The 17749-nt window shown below is 46.7% G+C and overlaps 1 protein-coding gene across 9 annotated transcripts in view; it reads right to left on the bottom strand.

Moving 5' to 3' along the window:
- The window catches only part of ATP9B (ATPase phospholipid transporting 9B (putative)), a 252828-nt gene that overhangs the window by 41874 nt on the left and 193205 nt on the right, over positions 1–17749 (bottom strand). For all 9 annotated transcript variants that reach the window (XM_068562639.1, XM_068562640.1, XM_068562641.1 and 6 more), the window contains 2 exons: positions 5595–5707; positions 2116–2361 (listed from right to left, as the gene is read on the bottom strand). In XM_068562639.1, the coding sequence (XP_068418740.1) occupies positions 2116–2361; positions 5595–5707 (359 nt within the window). The remainder of the gene's footprint in view (positions 1–2115; positions 2362–5594; positions 5708–17749) is intronic.

Below are 17749 nucleotides of genomic sequence, written 5' to 3'. Positions count from 1 at the left end.
AACAAAAAACAGACTCACAGACATAGAGAACAAACTAGTGGTTACCAGTGTGGGGAGGGATAGGGGATGGGACAAGATGGGGGAGGGGAGTAAGAGGTACAAACTATCATGTATAAAATAAGCTACAAGGATATATTGTACAACACGGGGAATACAGCCAATCTTTTTTTTAAAATAATCTTTTATTTATTTATTTATTTTTGGCTGCGCTGGCTCTTTGTTGCTGCGCGCGGGCTTTCTCTAGTTGCGGCGAGCGGGGGCTACTCTTCATTGCAGTGCATGGGCTTCTCATTGTGGTGGCTTCTCTTGTTGCAGAGCACGGGCTGTAGGCGCATGGGCTTCAGTAGTTGTGGCGTGCGGGCTCAGTAGTTGTGGCTCGTGGGCTCTAGAGCACAGGCTCAGTAGTTGTGGCACACGGGCTTAGTTGCTCCACGGCATGTGGGATCTTCCCGGACCAGGGCTCGAACCCGTGTCCCCTGCATTGGCAGGAGGATTCTTAACCACTGTGCCACGAGGGAAGAAACCCAGCCAATCTCTTACAATAACAATAAAAGGAGTATAACCTTTAAAAATTGTGAATCACTAACTATCCAGTACACCTGTAACTTACATGACACTGTACATCAACTATACTTCAATTAAAAAAAAAAAGGAAATACCTATGTAACTAAAGCTTCAAAAATAAATTTGCTCTCAAAAAATAAAGCGGCGTTAGGAGCTGGTAAATGCCCTGAGCCTGCTGGTGGATTCAGGGTTTATTGTTTGGAAGTGAGAACGCCGTAGCTGGGGTCCCCTGCGCTTTACACCCTGAGACTGTGCGGGGCACTGCTGACAGCAGTGGTCCTCACCTCGTACCCTGAAAGCACGTCAAAAGGAAAGATTTACAAGACTCAGTGGTTCTCAGTTGTGGGTGCAACTTGCTGGATTTTCAGAATGGAGAAACGTCAGTCCCACCAGGCCTGCCGGAAAATCAGCACTTCTAGAACTGAGCATGTGCATAGAGAACGGCAAGTATGAAAAAAACAAAACAAAACAGAGCTAGTAGTCCACGGGATGTGTAGACAGGGTTAAGAACCCGTGCCGGTGGTCCACCTGTAGCCCCCAGGGGTCTGCAGACGAGGCCGTGCGTGCACCTTCGGGAACGAGAGTACTGTCGTGGAAACCAGAGGAGGGACACCGCCGGCTGTTCCCGAGCAGGAAGGCTGCACAGCACAGAGGAGCCTGCCCGAGGGCAGCAGAGGGGCCCCTCCTGGACGCAGAGCCGCGGGCTGGGGGAGTGCTGTCAGAGAGGAAGGACTCTTCTCTTTGGAAATAAACTTGTTAATGGGATCAGCAGGTTCCTCTCTTTAAAACATTAGGTCAGAGTTTTTAAAACCTTTGATTGAAGGTACTTTTTTGAGAGGTTATTTACTTATATGACCCAGTTTTACAAGATATTTGAAGAAGTCTGCTCATTTCACGTCCATGGTTGGTTTGATGACTTTACAGAATTATCAGAACCCTGAGTGCAAAGGGTAGATGAGAAAACTGTATATAAAGTACACTAAGATTGTACAGGAAGTGGACAAATTAATTTAATAATAATTTTTATCAACCTAAAAATCAAAGAATGACTGATGTAAAGTCAGAAATGACTCATTTACCACATTTAAGATTTTACCATTTCTGTCTTCTGTAGATTTTTTAAATTATTTACATCCTAATTCTGTTTTGAAATACATACATCATATCTAAATTCTGGCAAAAATAACTGGAAATTTAACGTGCAAATATGAAGATTCACTTGGAGAGAAGAGGACACGGGAGGGTGCAGCCTGCAGACCTTATGGAGTCAGTAAGCTCCCCGAGTCCGCTCACGGCTTTCCTGGAACTGACTCGAAGCCGTTCTGGGACGTGTGGGCACATGCCCGCAAGGCCTGGGTCAGGGCAGGGGTCCCGCCAGGAGGGAGCTGGCCAGATTCCTGATCTGTGGCGAAAGCCCGCACTGAAAACCACCGTCAAGCCCCCTCCTCACCCCACAAGAAACTCCTCAGGCCCGGAGCCCAGTGAGCCCTCGGGGAGGCGCCGTCTGCACCCTGAGGACCCGTCGGGAATGGGCCGCTCGGCCCGACTGACCTCATCGGGGCTGGAGGCCTGGTAGGTGCGGTTGTCGTCGCTGAAATCCTGGTCGGCCTCGGCGAACTCGGTCTCCCCGGCCGCGCTGCGGGCCTCGTACACAGGGGTCACGTTGTGACACAGGGCGACAGCCTTCACGGCCTCGTGGACCCGGCTGCTCACGCTTTTCCTGACCTTGGGCGCTGAGGACTGGGCTTTTCTTGGGGGTGCTGAACTGGCGTTGTTTCCACTGGCCTGGGACTGCATCTGCCAAACACAGGACGCCAAAGAATTAGAGACAGCAGAGCCGGTGCTGGGATGAGTAATGCGCACGACTTTGATGGGCTGCTTAGCCTTAGCCAGGACTAAGACCAGCTCGAGACGATTACCTCTGACATGCACCCCACTGGGGTGACAAGTTACCCTTTTATCCTTGTACTACAAAGTGCTTTGACATTTCCCAGTTGTCGAGTAACCAAAATATTTGCTATAATACTCAAAATCTCTCCATCTCCTTTGAGTAGATTCACTGTAACCATGGCATGAATTTGCTAAGTCCTTTCTAAAAGCAAAGTTAAAAACAGAATGGAACAGGACACTCACAACTGCTCTCGTTTCTCTTTAAAAACTGCTGTGCATAAAATGGTATATACAGCTGGGCTTCCCTGGTGGCACAGTGGTTAAGAACCTGCCTGCCAATGCAGGGGACATGGGTTCGAGCCCTGGTCCAGGAAGATCCCACATGCCGCAGAGCAACTAAGCCCATGCACCACAACTACTGAGCCTGCGCTCTAGAGCCCGCGTGCCACAACTACTGAGCCCGCGAGCCACAACTACTGAACCTGTGCGCCTAGAGCCCGTGCTCTGCAACAAGAGAAGCCACCACAATGAGAAGCCCATGCACTGCAATGAAGAGTAGCCCCCGCTCGCCACAACTAGAGAAAGCCCGCGCGCAGCAACGAAGACCGAAAGCAGCCAAAGATAAATAAATAAAAACAAACATTTATTTAAAAAAAAAAGGTATACAGCTAAAAGCAGGAAAACATAATGAACGTTCCCTTAATACTATGAACTCATCCAGCTTTGCAACCGTCTCTGAAGTTAGAGTGTCTGGTTTGTAGATAATAATCATCAGATACAATAATCACCGCAGTGGGAGGAAAAGCGACCCTCCCGTCATATTTCAAAACTGTTCCTTGAAGCCACCACCCACTCCTCCCGGATGTGCCTGACAGCCCTGGACAGACCATCTCCACCCGCGTTCACCTCCTCCAGTGGGGGGGGGGGGGGGGCCTGGGAGTGCCCCGACCCCAAGGCTCATCAGACACTTCTCCCCTGAACCTCAGGGGAACTCCCGACAACCCTTGGAAAGCCAGGCCCCTGCTTCCGGGCGGCTGTGCAGAGTCCATCAGATTACAGTGCCGGCTAACGAGGGGCAGCTCCTCTGCTCAGCTGGCGCCCCTTCCTGCCCGCGCCTCCGACCCACACCTGCGTCCTGCCTGCCCTGCTGCTAGCACAGCCGAAGAATGCGGCGGCCTCCTCCTGCTGAATGTGCCGTGTTTACCGACGGCTGTATCGTTTCACTCCACACAAATTCCACTCACAATCATGTCCTCATCACCAAATGCTTCCAGTGGGTAAACGTGATCGGGTTACACAAGATCTGTGTTACGTTACTGTGGACCCAGCAGACTATTATCAACTTAATAATGAAACGTAAGGAATAAAATCAGTTTCACATAAAAGGACTGTCTGCCCAGCTAACCAACACACAGCTTTTAGTAAAAAGATTTTTAAACTTCTTAGATGGAATACTATTTGCTGTATTTATATGACTCACCTTTTCTGCTTTTAATTTTTTTTCTAGTAAAATAACTTATTTGGAATTATTAAAATCATATTCATGGGTAATATAAATTAATATTGTTTAAAACAGATGTTACCTGGTACTATTTAATCTAGACATAGATTACAAGGAGAAGGGAAGTCGTGTTCCTTCCCCTTTAAAATTTTTTCTTCTATTAATAAATATTCTAGGTTACAAAATACTCTGTATTAAAATGAATGACATCCTAATCAATAAAGTGCTTGGTTTTAAGTGTTCTTGCACGTATGTGCGTTTCTGGGCACATATGACCACACATATAATACATACATCCTCATATAAGATTGTTTTCATTTGACAGCATCTCAATAGTAAAGTACATGCCAGACTGGTGCACATTACAGAAAAAAGAGACGGTTTTCACAAAACTGAATATAAGGCTGACAACATACAAGGAAGAACTGCAGAGGGCAAGGGTAATTCAGTCCAGTCTTCGTGAAATCAAGTGGGAGACAAAGGCCTGCAAACAAGAACCTGCCGGCCTCGGCAGGTGGGGCGCCGGCGTGGCCCAGGGAGCCTGGCGGCAGCAGGGAGACATGTGGCCATCACACCCCGCGAGCGCTCTGCACGTGCCAACCCCACACACCTCGGCTCCTCAGGAGAGAAGAGGCCTCAGGAAGTGGTCCTGAATCGATGCCCTGGGATGGCTGGGTTTGATGACGCTGAATCAGTGACTGCAAGTTATACAATGGGTAAGAAGAAACCCAGGGACTGAAACACAAGCCCTACTTGGGAAAGGGCCGTGGAAACCACGCAGCGGAAAATAAACTGGAAGGTGGCTTATGTCCCCACCGCTCCAGGGTCTCCGCCTGACCTGGGCACCCAGTGGCCCTGACGCACCTAACGTCGGGAGCCTGAAAGGCTGGGAGGATCCCAGCCCAGACGCCCTGGCAGAGAACGGATGCTGTAACCACCAGGCTGCGCCCTCACGTGAAAGAAACACTTCCTCCTCCTGTAGAGGCTCCGGTGAAAAAGACAAGATTGAGGTTTTGTCTTAAAAAACAAAAAAACAAACAACAAAAAAACCCTGTCCTTATCTCTGAGAGATACAGACTACATATTTACAGATGAACTAATGTGATATTATATTCAAGTTTCACTTCGAAATAACAATCTGAAGGACACTGGCTATGATGAAACAGGACCAGCTGCGCACGGATAATCGTGGAAGTTGAAGGGCAGAAAAATTACGGTTCCTACTTCTGTTCACTGAAAAGGTTAAAATTATGTACCTTTAAAAAATATGAGAAAGCCTTATTAATTATGAGGAAAAACAGAGGGATTGTTAAGAAACATATTTGATGCAGGATTCCACTTAATACTCTTAAAAATACTATGTTTACTGAGTGATTTATACAAATAATCCACTAAGAAAATTTAATAAGAATAAACGATTTAAGGTCGTTAAGCCTATGACTATACAATATAGAAATTTTAATTTAAAATTAGTCCAAAAGCTGTTTCTTGATTTATAAACGCACGATGAGTAAAGTAATGCCTTAGCATCAACAGAGAAGGTGCCACGTTGCAGGTCAAGCAGGTAACAGGCTCAGGGCCACTCAGCAGCACCAGGTACTTTTGACAGAAGATCCCCTGCAGGACTGAACCGGCTTACCTGTGAGTAGGAATTCACGAGGTGGTTCTGGATCTCATCCATCGTGTCCGTCCCGTAAGACACGGTGCCCAGATGCAGCCGCTTAAATACCATCTCGTTCCGCGTGAGGGTTCCTAGGGCAGAAGCAGCAAGGACACCGTCAACTCAGGTGGCCCATCAGGCAGATGGAGGCCGCACCCCACGCGCCCCACGCCCAGGGCTGGAAGCGCTCTGCACCTGTGAGCACGCTGCTTGGCCACACAAAGCGTCCTCCAGCGTCACCTGCACTATGTTTTCATTTCACTAGTGAGGACCAGAGCTTCCTTCCTGGAACGTCAGGTTCCCCTTTCAGTAACTTTTAGTTACGGCAAGGGTTCTGGTTCTGTGGAGAAGGTCTGGACTCTGTCTTCCAGTTCTGAGTCACTCTCTTTGTAACTACACCCGAGAACGCTGCCTGAGAGACCAGTGCGTCGATCCATTTCAAATAAGTCTATTTCGAAAAATTAAGTATTTTTCATTGAACAGAAACAATGCATTTAGGCCTTGGCATCCACGTGTGTCGTACGGAGAGGAGGTGAGGAAGGAGAGGCGTTTTCTCTCCAGCTGGTCTCTAGCCTGTGAACCCCGGTGCGGGCCCTCTGCATCTGCCCTGGCACTGCCCACCAACCCGGGCAGGTCAGTTTTAGGTTTCAGCTTCCAATCAAAAGATACACAACCAAATGCAGTGAAGTAACAGCAATGAACAGAGGGGCAGCAGAGGTAACGCCGTGTATTTCAAAAACTTGGTGAACTTCCATTAAAAGTGGCACGTAAGTTCCCAGTGTTATTTATCTTGTGACCCTGACAGGAGACCCTAAACACTGGGCATCTAGCACTTAATATGAAAACATACACGCACATACACGCACACAGTCTGGGCTGCTCCGGTTTTACAGAAGGAGAGCCACACGGTGTGGTGCAGGGGGAACTCCCTGTGAACTCCGGCAGCCCGTGCTACGAGCTGTGCCCCCCAACCCTGTCCCCGGGATTTCTGCACTTGTTTCAAAGCACAGAGAAGGGTCACCCACGGGCACTGATGTAGTTAAGAGTGTGAATATGAGCCGAGAGCCACGCGGTCACAGTAGAAGTCGGACCTTTTACGTGTCTACGAGACACCACAGTAACTAATTTTTGTTTTCTTTGGCCCACACAATGTTGAAAATATAATACAAACTGTTTTCATATCTACCTGTGACTCCATGCCCATTACTTAGGACTAGTGTTCAAAGCAAAATAGCTCATTTGACAGGACTCCCTGCAGCACCCAGAGGTTATTTTAAAATAAAGGGAAAATCTATAGTTTACAATTACTATTTAGAGATTGTTTTGGCAAACACTCTCAAAAGAATGTATATAACATATTATCCAGGGTTTCATAAATTTCAAAGAGCAGCTACTGTCAGGGATGCTTGTCAGTTTTATAAATTCTGCCTTTTACAAAATTCTATGTAGCCCCTTTAATAAATGGTTCCTATGTTTCTTTGATTAACAGAATCAAAATTACATGAGAAGTGCAGTTTAAAGGGGTTTTTCTGGTTATGCCATCCTCATTAAATAAAGAATAACTAACTTAAATACTAGGGTATATTAAATAATGTACTTAGCAACAATTCAGCCTCCAAATGAAATAAGGAAGTTCTATAAATGCTTTATTTCAAAGATTTGATATGAAAACAACATTTCTATTATTTACCTATGGTCAAAAGATAATGAAATTTTACATTGATTCCTATTAGAATAAGTATCAAGTTTACCTCTATTACATGCGTTCAAATGGACAGTTCTCTGAGAAATGATCAAATGTATTATTTAAATTAAAAATATTTTACGTATCAGATTAATTGACGTAATTGAAGAATTTCATTGAGACTTTTCTTCTCTGATATACCTTGAACGTGAGGCAGTAGCTTACGGTGGGGATGGTAAGTAGGCACACATGCGAAACAGTTTATAAACAGGACTGTGGTTAATGACACTTCTTTTAACCTGACTTTTTATTACTAATAACTTAATCTGTGCAGCAAAGTTAAAGAATATTACAACAAACACCTGTACAGCTCCCACCAAGAATGAACTATTATTTCTCTAGGTTTTTAAAACCACCTCGTACAGGTAAGAAAGACCTTAAATAAAGAGGCCACAGTCCACGTGGCCACCATTCTCCAGACACACCAGCAACTCTCACGTTCCCACACGTCTCTAACGAACTTGGAATTCAATCATTCGTTTGGCAAAAAACTCCTTATAAGGCATCACTACATGCTGGGTTTTGGTGGCGCCTCACAGAGATACTTTAAACTCTCAAGTCTCGTTGCTTGTCTGCAAACTAGAGAAATTACCACCGGTCCCGCATGGATATGGCGAAGAATAAATAAGGTAAATAAATAAGCATATAAAGTGCCCGAAACACAAAGGGTGAGGGGAACCTGACGACGTCCCGGGAAGAGGGGCTGCAGGAAGGCCCCCATGCAGCCGCCCGTGAGGACGGTGAGGACGCAGGGGAGGGACTGGCGGGGGAGCCAGGGGAAAGCGGAGCACGGATGTGCCCGATCCCCAAGATCACGACGCGTGTCGTGCTTCTGGATTCTGGTTTTGTGCTGGACACCTGGCCGTGCATGAGAGGGACTGGTCCCCGTGCTGGTGACGAGGTGGGGGGGGGGGGGCGGCTGGCGTGTGCTGAGGTCTGGGTGGGAGTGAAAACTGTCAAGAAAAATAATCACAACATCTAAGCGAATCACACTTACAAAACGTGAACGATCTCGTATTCATCACACCACAACTACAACTTTTGGAAGAAAACTCACGACAGAGATGCACAGAACGAACCTTCTATCTCACAACGTGAAACCCATCTGAGGAAGCGAGAGGTGTTTGGGAGGAATAACGCTGTGCGTGTCAGCGATCGTGCGAGCGGACTCAGCGCCTGGGGACACGGCGATGCAGGCTACTGCTCGTGTGACGCCCGCGAGGCCCTCTCCCGGGACACGCCGTCCGGCCTGTCGAGTGGCTGGGCCCGCCGGCTGGAGCATGCTGCACCCTCACCTTGGACATCCACCCCTGAAACCCGGCACGCGCACAGTCAATGGCAGCAGCAGCTATTTCCACAGTGATCTTCCCTGATTCTCACCGCAGCGCTGCAAGGAACGGCCAGGCTACGGGGCCGCGTGTGTGCGGCCAGGACCCGGCGGCCGAGCGCAGGGGCCGCTCCTGAGCTGCGTACTTCCTGCAGCGGAGGCCACCAGGGGACACGCCTGGGCTCTGGCTACAGGAAACGCTAGAGGATCGCTATGTAATTATCGTTCCGCAGCTAAAAAATAACAGCTAGTAGGGATATCACTGAAATGATGGCAAAAAGTAAGATAAATGTGCTTTTCCATAAGACACATTCTAGTTAAAAGAACACACGTTACACTTCTTCTCCGCAGTCAACGCTCTTACCAGAGACCTTCTTCCCACTTGCTAACCCGAGAGCGAGCCGTTTCTTTCTGTTTCTCTCTTCCTTCTGAATGATTACAGCTACGCACGGGGGCCGAGGAGGAACAGGAAAAACTTCACAAAGTTTTTGAGATGAAGCTTTTAATCTGATGTTAATATTCACACACAGCTCTCCTGGAGGAACTGAAAACAAAAGGTTCTCCCGCCGAAGCGAATGACCTGACAGTTACAAACGTGATTATGGGCCAGTTCTGCTCCAGCAGCCAAGGCGTCCCTGCTGCTCTACTGAGCAGGGGAGCTGATTTGCAGTGAAAAACGTGGATTTGGGGGCCTCCCTGTCAACCGCCCGTTGACACGTGGAAACGCACCCTGGACACCCCCTTTCTTGTGTGTGTGTGCAAGTGCACACCGACAGCCAGAGTAAAGCAAAACGCGCAGGAAATTTCAACTACAAATTTGAGGGATGCCAGGGACTGGAGGTCAGGAATGTTATCTTCCTTCCCACCTTCTGCATTTGTTGACGGGAGCACCGCACACACACAAGTGGACAGAGCAGCGTCACGCCAGGACCGGCACCGTCACCCCGTCCACAAGGGTCCCTGAGGGCCCCAGCCACTGCCCCGTCACAGCTGGAGCCAACCAGAAACATGCCACCTCATCCACGAGCACGTCCGTGTTACGAATAAAAGCTCTTAAAATAAACACAACCCCAATGCCATCACACCAGAAATGACCCTAACCTCAACATCAGACGGGAGGTCGGTCCTGACTCCCAGCTGTCTCGTCTCCTGTGTGTCGGGCTTTTATACTGTGGTTTGAATGTGGACCTGGCGAGGTCTCCCAAGCCTCTCTGACCCCCAGCTCTGTCCTCAGAAACTCCCCGAGGGCCTCAGTTCCCCACAGTCTGCACTTAGTGGCTTGTTGGCCCTGGGGCTGATTCACGCGTTCCCTCTAGGCCCGGGATTTGCTGTGACGACGCTGGACAGAGGCTGCAGAGATGGCTCTGGAGCCCACTCTGCACGAGGGGTGGACGGAGGGGGGCGTTCTCTATCAGGAGCACAACATCTCCCCGCCGCCCCCCGCGGGCGGTCAGTCCCCAGGCCCGTAAATCCGCCCTGGGTTTAAAGTGGCATGTACCCGAGTCAGATCCCCAGAGGTCACTGAAGACAAAAACCTGACACTCCCGAATGCTGCATCCACGTGAGTGAGACAGGTATTTTCCACAGCCAGAGGCACGTGGTTACAGTCGCTCCATTCACAGACGGACTTCTAGGCGGGGAATCTGGGGCTGTAGAGTGACTGCTGTTTTAACACCTTGATTAGCTGTACTGCAAGTGCTAAGGCTCCAGCTTCGACTGTGCTGCTTCACCTGGCCCGTTACTTACTACCAGTCGGAGAAATCGCGAGAGCAATTCCACGTACGGACAAAGATCCCCTGGAAACAGGGCAGGCCGGAGAGCCACCACAGATACATGCAAGCAGACACTAACATACTGAATGTATTGTTGCATTTACACATATAGTTTAAAATAACTTAAAAGGTAACTGAAGCCCAGGTTTGAACTATTGCTTTCTCCTTCTGGGTTATGTTTATAAAGCTTTCTGTTTGGGTAGATACCTGACAGTCCTTTCTTCAGTTGCTTAATGGAGTTGGGGAGAATGCAATAGAAAACAAATTCAGAATAGCTTCTGAAAACTGAGCAAGTTAAAAAGATGACATTTTAGTGCTTACATTTATGTCTCTGATCCATGTGGAGCAAATTTTTGTACATGGTGTGTGGATACGCAGTTTTCCCAGCACCGTTTGCTGAAAGGACTACCCTTTCCCCATTGAGTATCCTGGCACTCTGCTGAAAACCAACTGACCGTAAGTGTTAGATCTTCTCCCGGACTCTCACTTCTGTCCCCTCGGCCCTGACGCCGACCCTCCCAGCAGCGCCATGGCGTCTGGGTCGCTGTAGCTCTGTAGCGCATTTTGAAGTGAGGAACTGGTGAGTCCTCCAACTGTGCTCCTTTTCCAAGACTGTTTCAGCTACACTGGGTCCCTTATACTTCCGTATGAATTTTAAGATCACCTTGTCAATTTCTGCAAAGAAGGCAGCTGGGATTTTAATAGGGATTGTGTAGAATCTGCAGATCAAGTTGGGAAATACTGTTTCCATTTTAATACTATGAAGTACTGATTTTATCTCTTGGTGCTACTGTCAATGGAATTGTTTTTTTAATTCTCTTTCTGGATAGTTCATTGCTAGTGTATAGAAATAAAATTCTTTTTTGTATGTTGATCTTGCATCTTAAACCTTACGAAACTCATTTATTGGTTCTAACAGATTTTTAGGGGATTCCTTAGGATTGTCTACACGAAGACCCTGTCACACACAAATAGATAGTTTTACTCTCCTTCACAGTATGGATGTCTTTTTCTTTTTCTTGCCTAACTGCCTTGGCTGGAACCTTGAATGTTCACGGCAGTGTCACTCATCACAGACAAGAAAACAGAAACAACTCTCTAATGTCCATCAACTGATAAATGGATAAATAAAATGTGGTGTATCTGTGCAACAGAACGTTACTCTGGAATGAAAAGGGAGCAATTACTGACACAGGCTACAACACGGATGAACCTTGAAAATGTTATGCTGAGCGAAAGAAGCTGGTCAGAAAAGGCCACATACTGTATGGTTCCATTTCTGTGAAATGTCCAGAACAGGCAGATCTATTGAGGTAGAAAGGAAATTAGGGGTTACTAGGGCTGGGAGGCAGGGAAGGGGAGAGGATGGGGATGACGGCCGGCATGGACCAGGCGGGGATATGCAGAGACCAGACACTGGAAACTCAGATGGTCATGAAGGCTGCTCAGAAGCTACACCAAACGCTAAGGGCGACACAGCCTGACCTCTGTCACTTGAACCCAACACTGTGTAGTGATGACTGTGGCATCTTCCAAAGTTTCTAAGTTGCTAATAAATCATGTTTTCAATGGCTTAGAACTGATACATTTGAACAAATGACTAGCACTCCTCATCAAATAAATAATAAAATATTAGTTATTTTGCCACCTGAGTAAATGTACTCACATCCTGTTGGGTTGAAGAAACTGGAATATTTACGCAGACAGTCCTTCATGTGTCACATGTAATTACTTAACATATTAAGATGCATCACAAAATATTTTCAAAATTTCAGTGGTGTTTTTACTCTGCAGCTGACTCTGTAAAGTGCTGAGCGGGAAGGTCAGTGCTAGTCTCGGGCTTTCTGTGCCCTCCTGACAGCAGGTAAGTATAAGATTCTACTGGTTACTAAAGAGTCAGCAACGCAAAATGATTTTTCAAGTCTTATCTTAAATGTTTTCATGATTCCAGCCAGTTGATAGTTTCTACAATTTTTGTCATCTTAATACGACAAAAGTTAAGATGTCCTAAATCTGAAACGTGGAAAAGGGAGAGGACTGAGCGAGGTGGGCAGCGGCCTCACAGTGACCTGATCATCGTGGCAGCTCTGTGGACAGAAAATGTGACAAAAGGTTTGTTTGTGATTCCTGGAAAAAAAAAAAAAAAAAAAGCTGTAGCTCTTTAACAAAGCAGTTTTTTGGACTACAATGAGCTAAGCAGGCAAAAAGAAAATTAGTTTCCAAAGAAAAAGTCCCACGGGCACCATTCTCCGGGTGGCGACAGATGGGATTCACAGCCACGCAGAGGAGGCGTTGGAGAAGCAGACGCAAAACTTTCTGGTCAAACCTTCCTGGGCTGTGACCTGGCCTCAGACCAATACTCTGCAGGCCGCAGAGGAGCGGCTGCGGGACACTGGCCCACCTGCACTGGGCAGGTCTTTCTGCAAAGATTCTGGTCAAGCAAAGTGACAAGGACACGGGGTCAATGGCTGTATTGAAACACGGTTACTTAGACCTTATGGCGCAGGAGTGGAAACAAAACTTCTAAAAAGTGATGACTAATTTACCAGACTGCAGAGTACGCGTCCGTTTAAAAATTATTCGACCTTCTTTGAGGCGGAGTCACACATTCTCTTTGCTGTATGTGAGGCTTTCTCAAAAGACCACAAGCCCTGCACTGCTGGCATCTGTATGTGTGTGCTACCTCGACCGGCCCAACACCCCAAACGCCAGCCTCCCTCACATCCAGGCACCTGCGCCAGCAAACGGCTGCCTCAGTGAGACTGTGCACGCCCGTCGTAACTGAGGCCCCAGTCGTGGCCACCAGGCAGGAGAGGCCGCAGTGGCCCTCCGGTCGAAGGACACCAGCACACGCTCCGCTGCGTGTGTGCGAACTGACTGGCACACACGTGCTCTGGTGCCCTTGGAAACCATGGAAACAGCGCTTCCCCACCACGATGATGCCGTCCTGTGAAACTCACACGTGATTCGAGTCTAAACAACGTGGCGTGTTGGGTAACGGATGCTATGATTAAAATGCGTCCAAAAACCCGTTGTTTCAGTGGGTGTTTCAGGAATGGCTTTGTCCTACACGAAGATAAAAACTAACACAGGAATTAATGTATCGCTTTAAGAGGCTGCACCTGAGTCAAGTTTTAAAATTTATGAACCCTCGGCAGCACTGTCCTCAAACAACGGCATTGTCGGGGTAGCCAGGGAGGAGGTGGAGGCCCTCCCAGCAGGTTCAGCGCAAACGATCCGTCCTCCGGTTTCAGCATCGTTGGCGCGTTGAGCACGTAACGCCTAGTATTTCTGGTCAGTGTCAATGCGCTCTGCATCCTGGCAGTTAACAGATGTCTACTCTTGTCGAATGAATTACTTTATGTTTCACGCACTGGTGGCCGCAGATGTGTCACTATAGCAACATCATTAATTTCAGATCTTACCGGAAACGTGCACTCCAATCAAACCTAATTATAGCACATCGCTTTCTTGTCCACGAGAAGGAAACGAGAATGCAATTACTGGGATACTTCATTTTCTATTCTGCTGTGGCAAATAAGAGACACCGTGATGGACGCTTCTCGTCAGAAAGCTTATTGATGAAGCACAAACCCAATTTACAGCCGCACGAAGGATCACCTCACAGTTTCGGGAGCCACGTAAGGCTCCTGACAACAGCTCATTCCTAACCTTCTCGGCTGACACTTGGGCCACTGAGATGTTTGCAAACTGCCCTCCTCCCCTGCCTCTGACACCGACAGGAGGTGCTCCACAGATGGCGTTCACCTTGGGATTACCGAGAAGGGCCTGAAAAAAATTCCAGACCAAAAAATTCAAAAAAACCTCCGCACGGCTTCAACGTCAGGAACAGATGACTTCTAGCATAAAAAGGCCTTTTAGAAAATGAAATGCAAAATATTTTCTCTAATATATTTTATATAATTTTTCTGTGATGTTTAAAAAAGTCTCAGGAACCAAGATTACTTATTAAGCTAAAACCTTAAGAAGCGATGTTCTTGCCTTTTAAAAGCAGCAGAGTGAAATGTGGGAAAAATGAGACTTTGTCTTTATGACCCTGGGCAAAAACCACTTATCCTTACCCTGAATGTAACTCCAATTCAACAAAGAAAAATGGAGGAGCTACAGACAATAAACCCATTATTGTTTAAAATGCAAAATAAAAGTTAGCCTTTTAAGGACAAATAATGTCACAAAACCTTTACTTACTGATATCAAACAGCCAGAGACACAGAGCCTTGAGTTTACTGTGTGTTCTCAGGCATGTGCTTTCTGTTTCTAAATTAAGACGAAATAATAGGTCAATATCATTCTAGGACCATTACATGCAGATTTAAAATGGCCACAAGAGGACTTCTGGTCCAGAGCAGACCTGCTTCCCCCCTGATAAGGACGACCATAAGCTCAGTAATGGTGCAGGAGGTGCCCGCAGGAGGCCTCTGGAAGGTGGTAGGAAAGGCGGCTGGTGGGGCCCAGGCCCGAGGATGAGCCCAGAGCTGCGTCCGGCCGCCCTGCCCCCAACCCTTCCCCCGCTCAGCGTTTCCCCGCGGCGCCCGTCCACGCGGAGGTAAACGCCTGCACTCCGTGTCACTGCTGTGTGCTCTTGCAAGAACATGCCACAGTGCGCCGCTGTCCTGGTGGTGACTTTCTCTGTGTCACATCCGGACCGTGTGTTCTTGTGGCCAGGACATCGCTGTGAACATCCTGGTACATCCTGGTACATCTCCAGATGCTTCTTTAGGGAACAGACACTGGGCCGAAATGCCCAACACCCGCTTTACAAGGCAGTGAGCCACGTGCCGCGCCGACCAACAGTGAGTAGGACTTCCCCATTCGTCCTGTACTTGCAGACACGTCAGATTTTTAATGCGGGAGGAATGACACCTTCATTGCATTAAGGTGTCCTACTCACGAGAACAGGGTGTCCACCCATTTAATCAGGTCTCGGTAAAAGGTTTTTCAAAACTTAAAAACATCCGCATGGTTCTTACCCATTTTTTGTTAAAATTTATTTTTAATTACTTTATACTTTTTTGTTGCTATTCTACTTGGCATTTCTAGAATTAAGCGTCCCAATTGTTGCTGGTATAGAGAAATGCAGTTTAATTTTGATATTGAGTTGATACATGTAATTGAACTCTCTTACAATTCTAGAAATTTTCCTGATGGTTCTTTTTGGTTTCTATGTAAAAAAATCACTGAATTTGTTTCCTTTGGGGACAGTTCGCCTGGTTGAATTGGACTTTGATCTCATCTTGGTGGCTCCTGGTTTCTGATTGTATGTTATCAATAGAGGCCAGGCTGCCTGGTGCTGTAAGCCAGGGGCTCGGGGCGGTCCTCTCTTGATGATGGGCAGCCTGATGACTCCCTGAATCTCGCTGCAGATCCTTGTTGGCTATGAATTTAGTATTTCCCCAGGACTCTGTTCTGGAGACATTTTCTTACGTTTCTGTAGGATCTCTTCAGGAGCCATTTTGAGTTTGGGTTTGCTGTGTTCCTGTTTCTCCATCCAACGAATTCCAATTTCTGGATCATCTAACGGCACTTTTGCTTGATTTCTAGTACCGTTGAAGATTTATCCTTTAAAGTTTTTCCCATCAGTGCAGTGAGTCGGGAAGGCATTTTCTCTGTCTACCTTCTTGACCCTGAGGCCCTCAAGTTGCTATTATGTTACAGGTCAATTCCTCAATGTCCCACCAAGACAAGTCCTAATGAAAACCAAATACCATCCAACAACTGGAGTTTGACTGAACTGCAGTAAACTTACAAATTCCTCATGAAGGCTGGCTGCTATAGAATACTGAATTTTCACATTCGGGACACGGTACCTCTCTCCACTGATGTCAGTCTCTTACGTTTCTCTATCAGGTCTGGTCACTTTCTTCATACGTGCCCGTATGTTCCCCCAGTTTATGTCCACACGTTTTACATGTACTTGAGCTATCGTGAATGGGATCTTTCTTCTTCGGTCTATTCTACACATGAGGGAGCTATTTTTATTGCTATTGTTATTTTAATTTGTAAGCTGCCACTTTACTGATTTCTTATTTTTAGCAGTTCATTTCCTTGGTTGATCATTATATCTGTAAATATCTGTTTCTTCTTCTGGTCGTGGATCTTCTACTTCCTGTCTCACGGCAGTGGCCGGAGTAATAAATGTTAAATCAAAGCATGGTACAGATTAGTCTTTCTTCTTCCTGACTATAGTGAAGACTTTTCTAATATTTTATTAAAAATAAAGTTTTTAATTTTATTCAAGACATATTTCCTTTACCGTTTATATAAATATTCTTTTATTTCTGGTTCGCTAAGAATTACTAGGAATTTACACCACGAATCAACAAATCAAAAAGAGATTTTAACCCTTAGATACAGCTCTTGTTATAGTTCTGGATTCAATTTGTCTTTTACTTAGTATGTTATGGATTGACAAGAATTCTCTGATGAAAGAAAGAAAAAAATGAAATAAGGACAAAGAGAATTTGGAGCATGCAACCTTAGGGTGGGATAAATCATTTGTGGTGCAGCTCTTTAGGAGAATGTCACTGTTAAAATACCAAATTCACATATCTTATTGTTATTTTCTTCTAATAGCTCATAACTATCATTCTATAATAAACAAGCTCTTTTTGCTCTTAAGAAGCCAACAGAGAGGTGTAATACAGGTAGTTAAATAAAACAAAAACACAACTGTAAGGCTGTAGAAAGTTCAAAATATAGAAATATGTCTTTTAAATCTCTAAGAATGTCACATTTTGCTAATTCTGATGATACTCTTATGTTAGAAGATGAAGATTCGCTGGAGGCCAGTTTCAAGGCCTGAGTCTGGGGAGTTTCTTTTATTTAATTTAATTAATTTATTTTTGGGTCTTCGTTGCTGCGCACAGGCTTTCTCTAGTTGCAGCAAGCAGGGGCTACTCTTCGTTGCGATGTGGGGGCTTCTCATTGCGGTGGCTTCTCTTGTTGCAGAGCACGGGCTCTAGGCGTGCAGGCTTCAGTAGTTGTGGCTCACAGGCTCAGTAGTTGTGGCTCGTGGGCTCTAGGCACGCGGGCCTCAGTAGTTGCGGCACATGGGCTCAGTAGTTGTGGCTCGCGGACTCTAGAGTGCAGGCTCAGTAATTGTGGCGCATGGGCTTAGCTGCTCCGCGGCACGTGGGATCTTCCCAGGCCAGGGCTCGAACCCGTGTCCCCTGCATTGGCAGGCAAATTCCTATCCACTGTGCCACCAGGGAAGTCCCGAGTCTGGGGAATTCTAACCGTGAATTCAATACTCTGTTTCTCACACACGTGC

This window comes from Eschrichtius robustus, chromosome 14 (genome assembly GCF_028021215.1).
Source record: "Eschrichtius robustus isolate mEscRob2 chromosome 14, mEscRob2.pri, whole genome shotgun sequence".
In the NCBI taxonomy this organism is placed as follows: domain Eukaryota; kingdom Metazoa; phylum Chordata; class Mammalia; order Artiodactyla; family Eschrichtiidae; genus Eschrichtius; species Eschrichtius robustus.
This window is presented reverse-complemented; position numbering and strand designations above follow the sequence as displayed.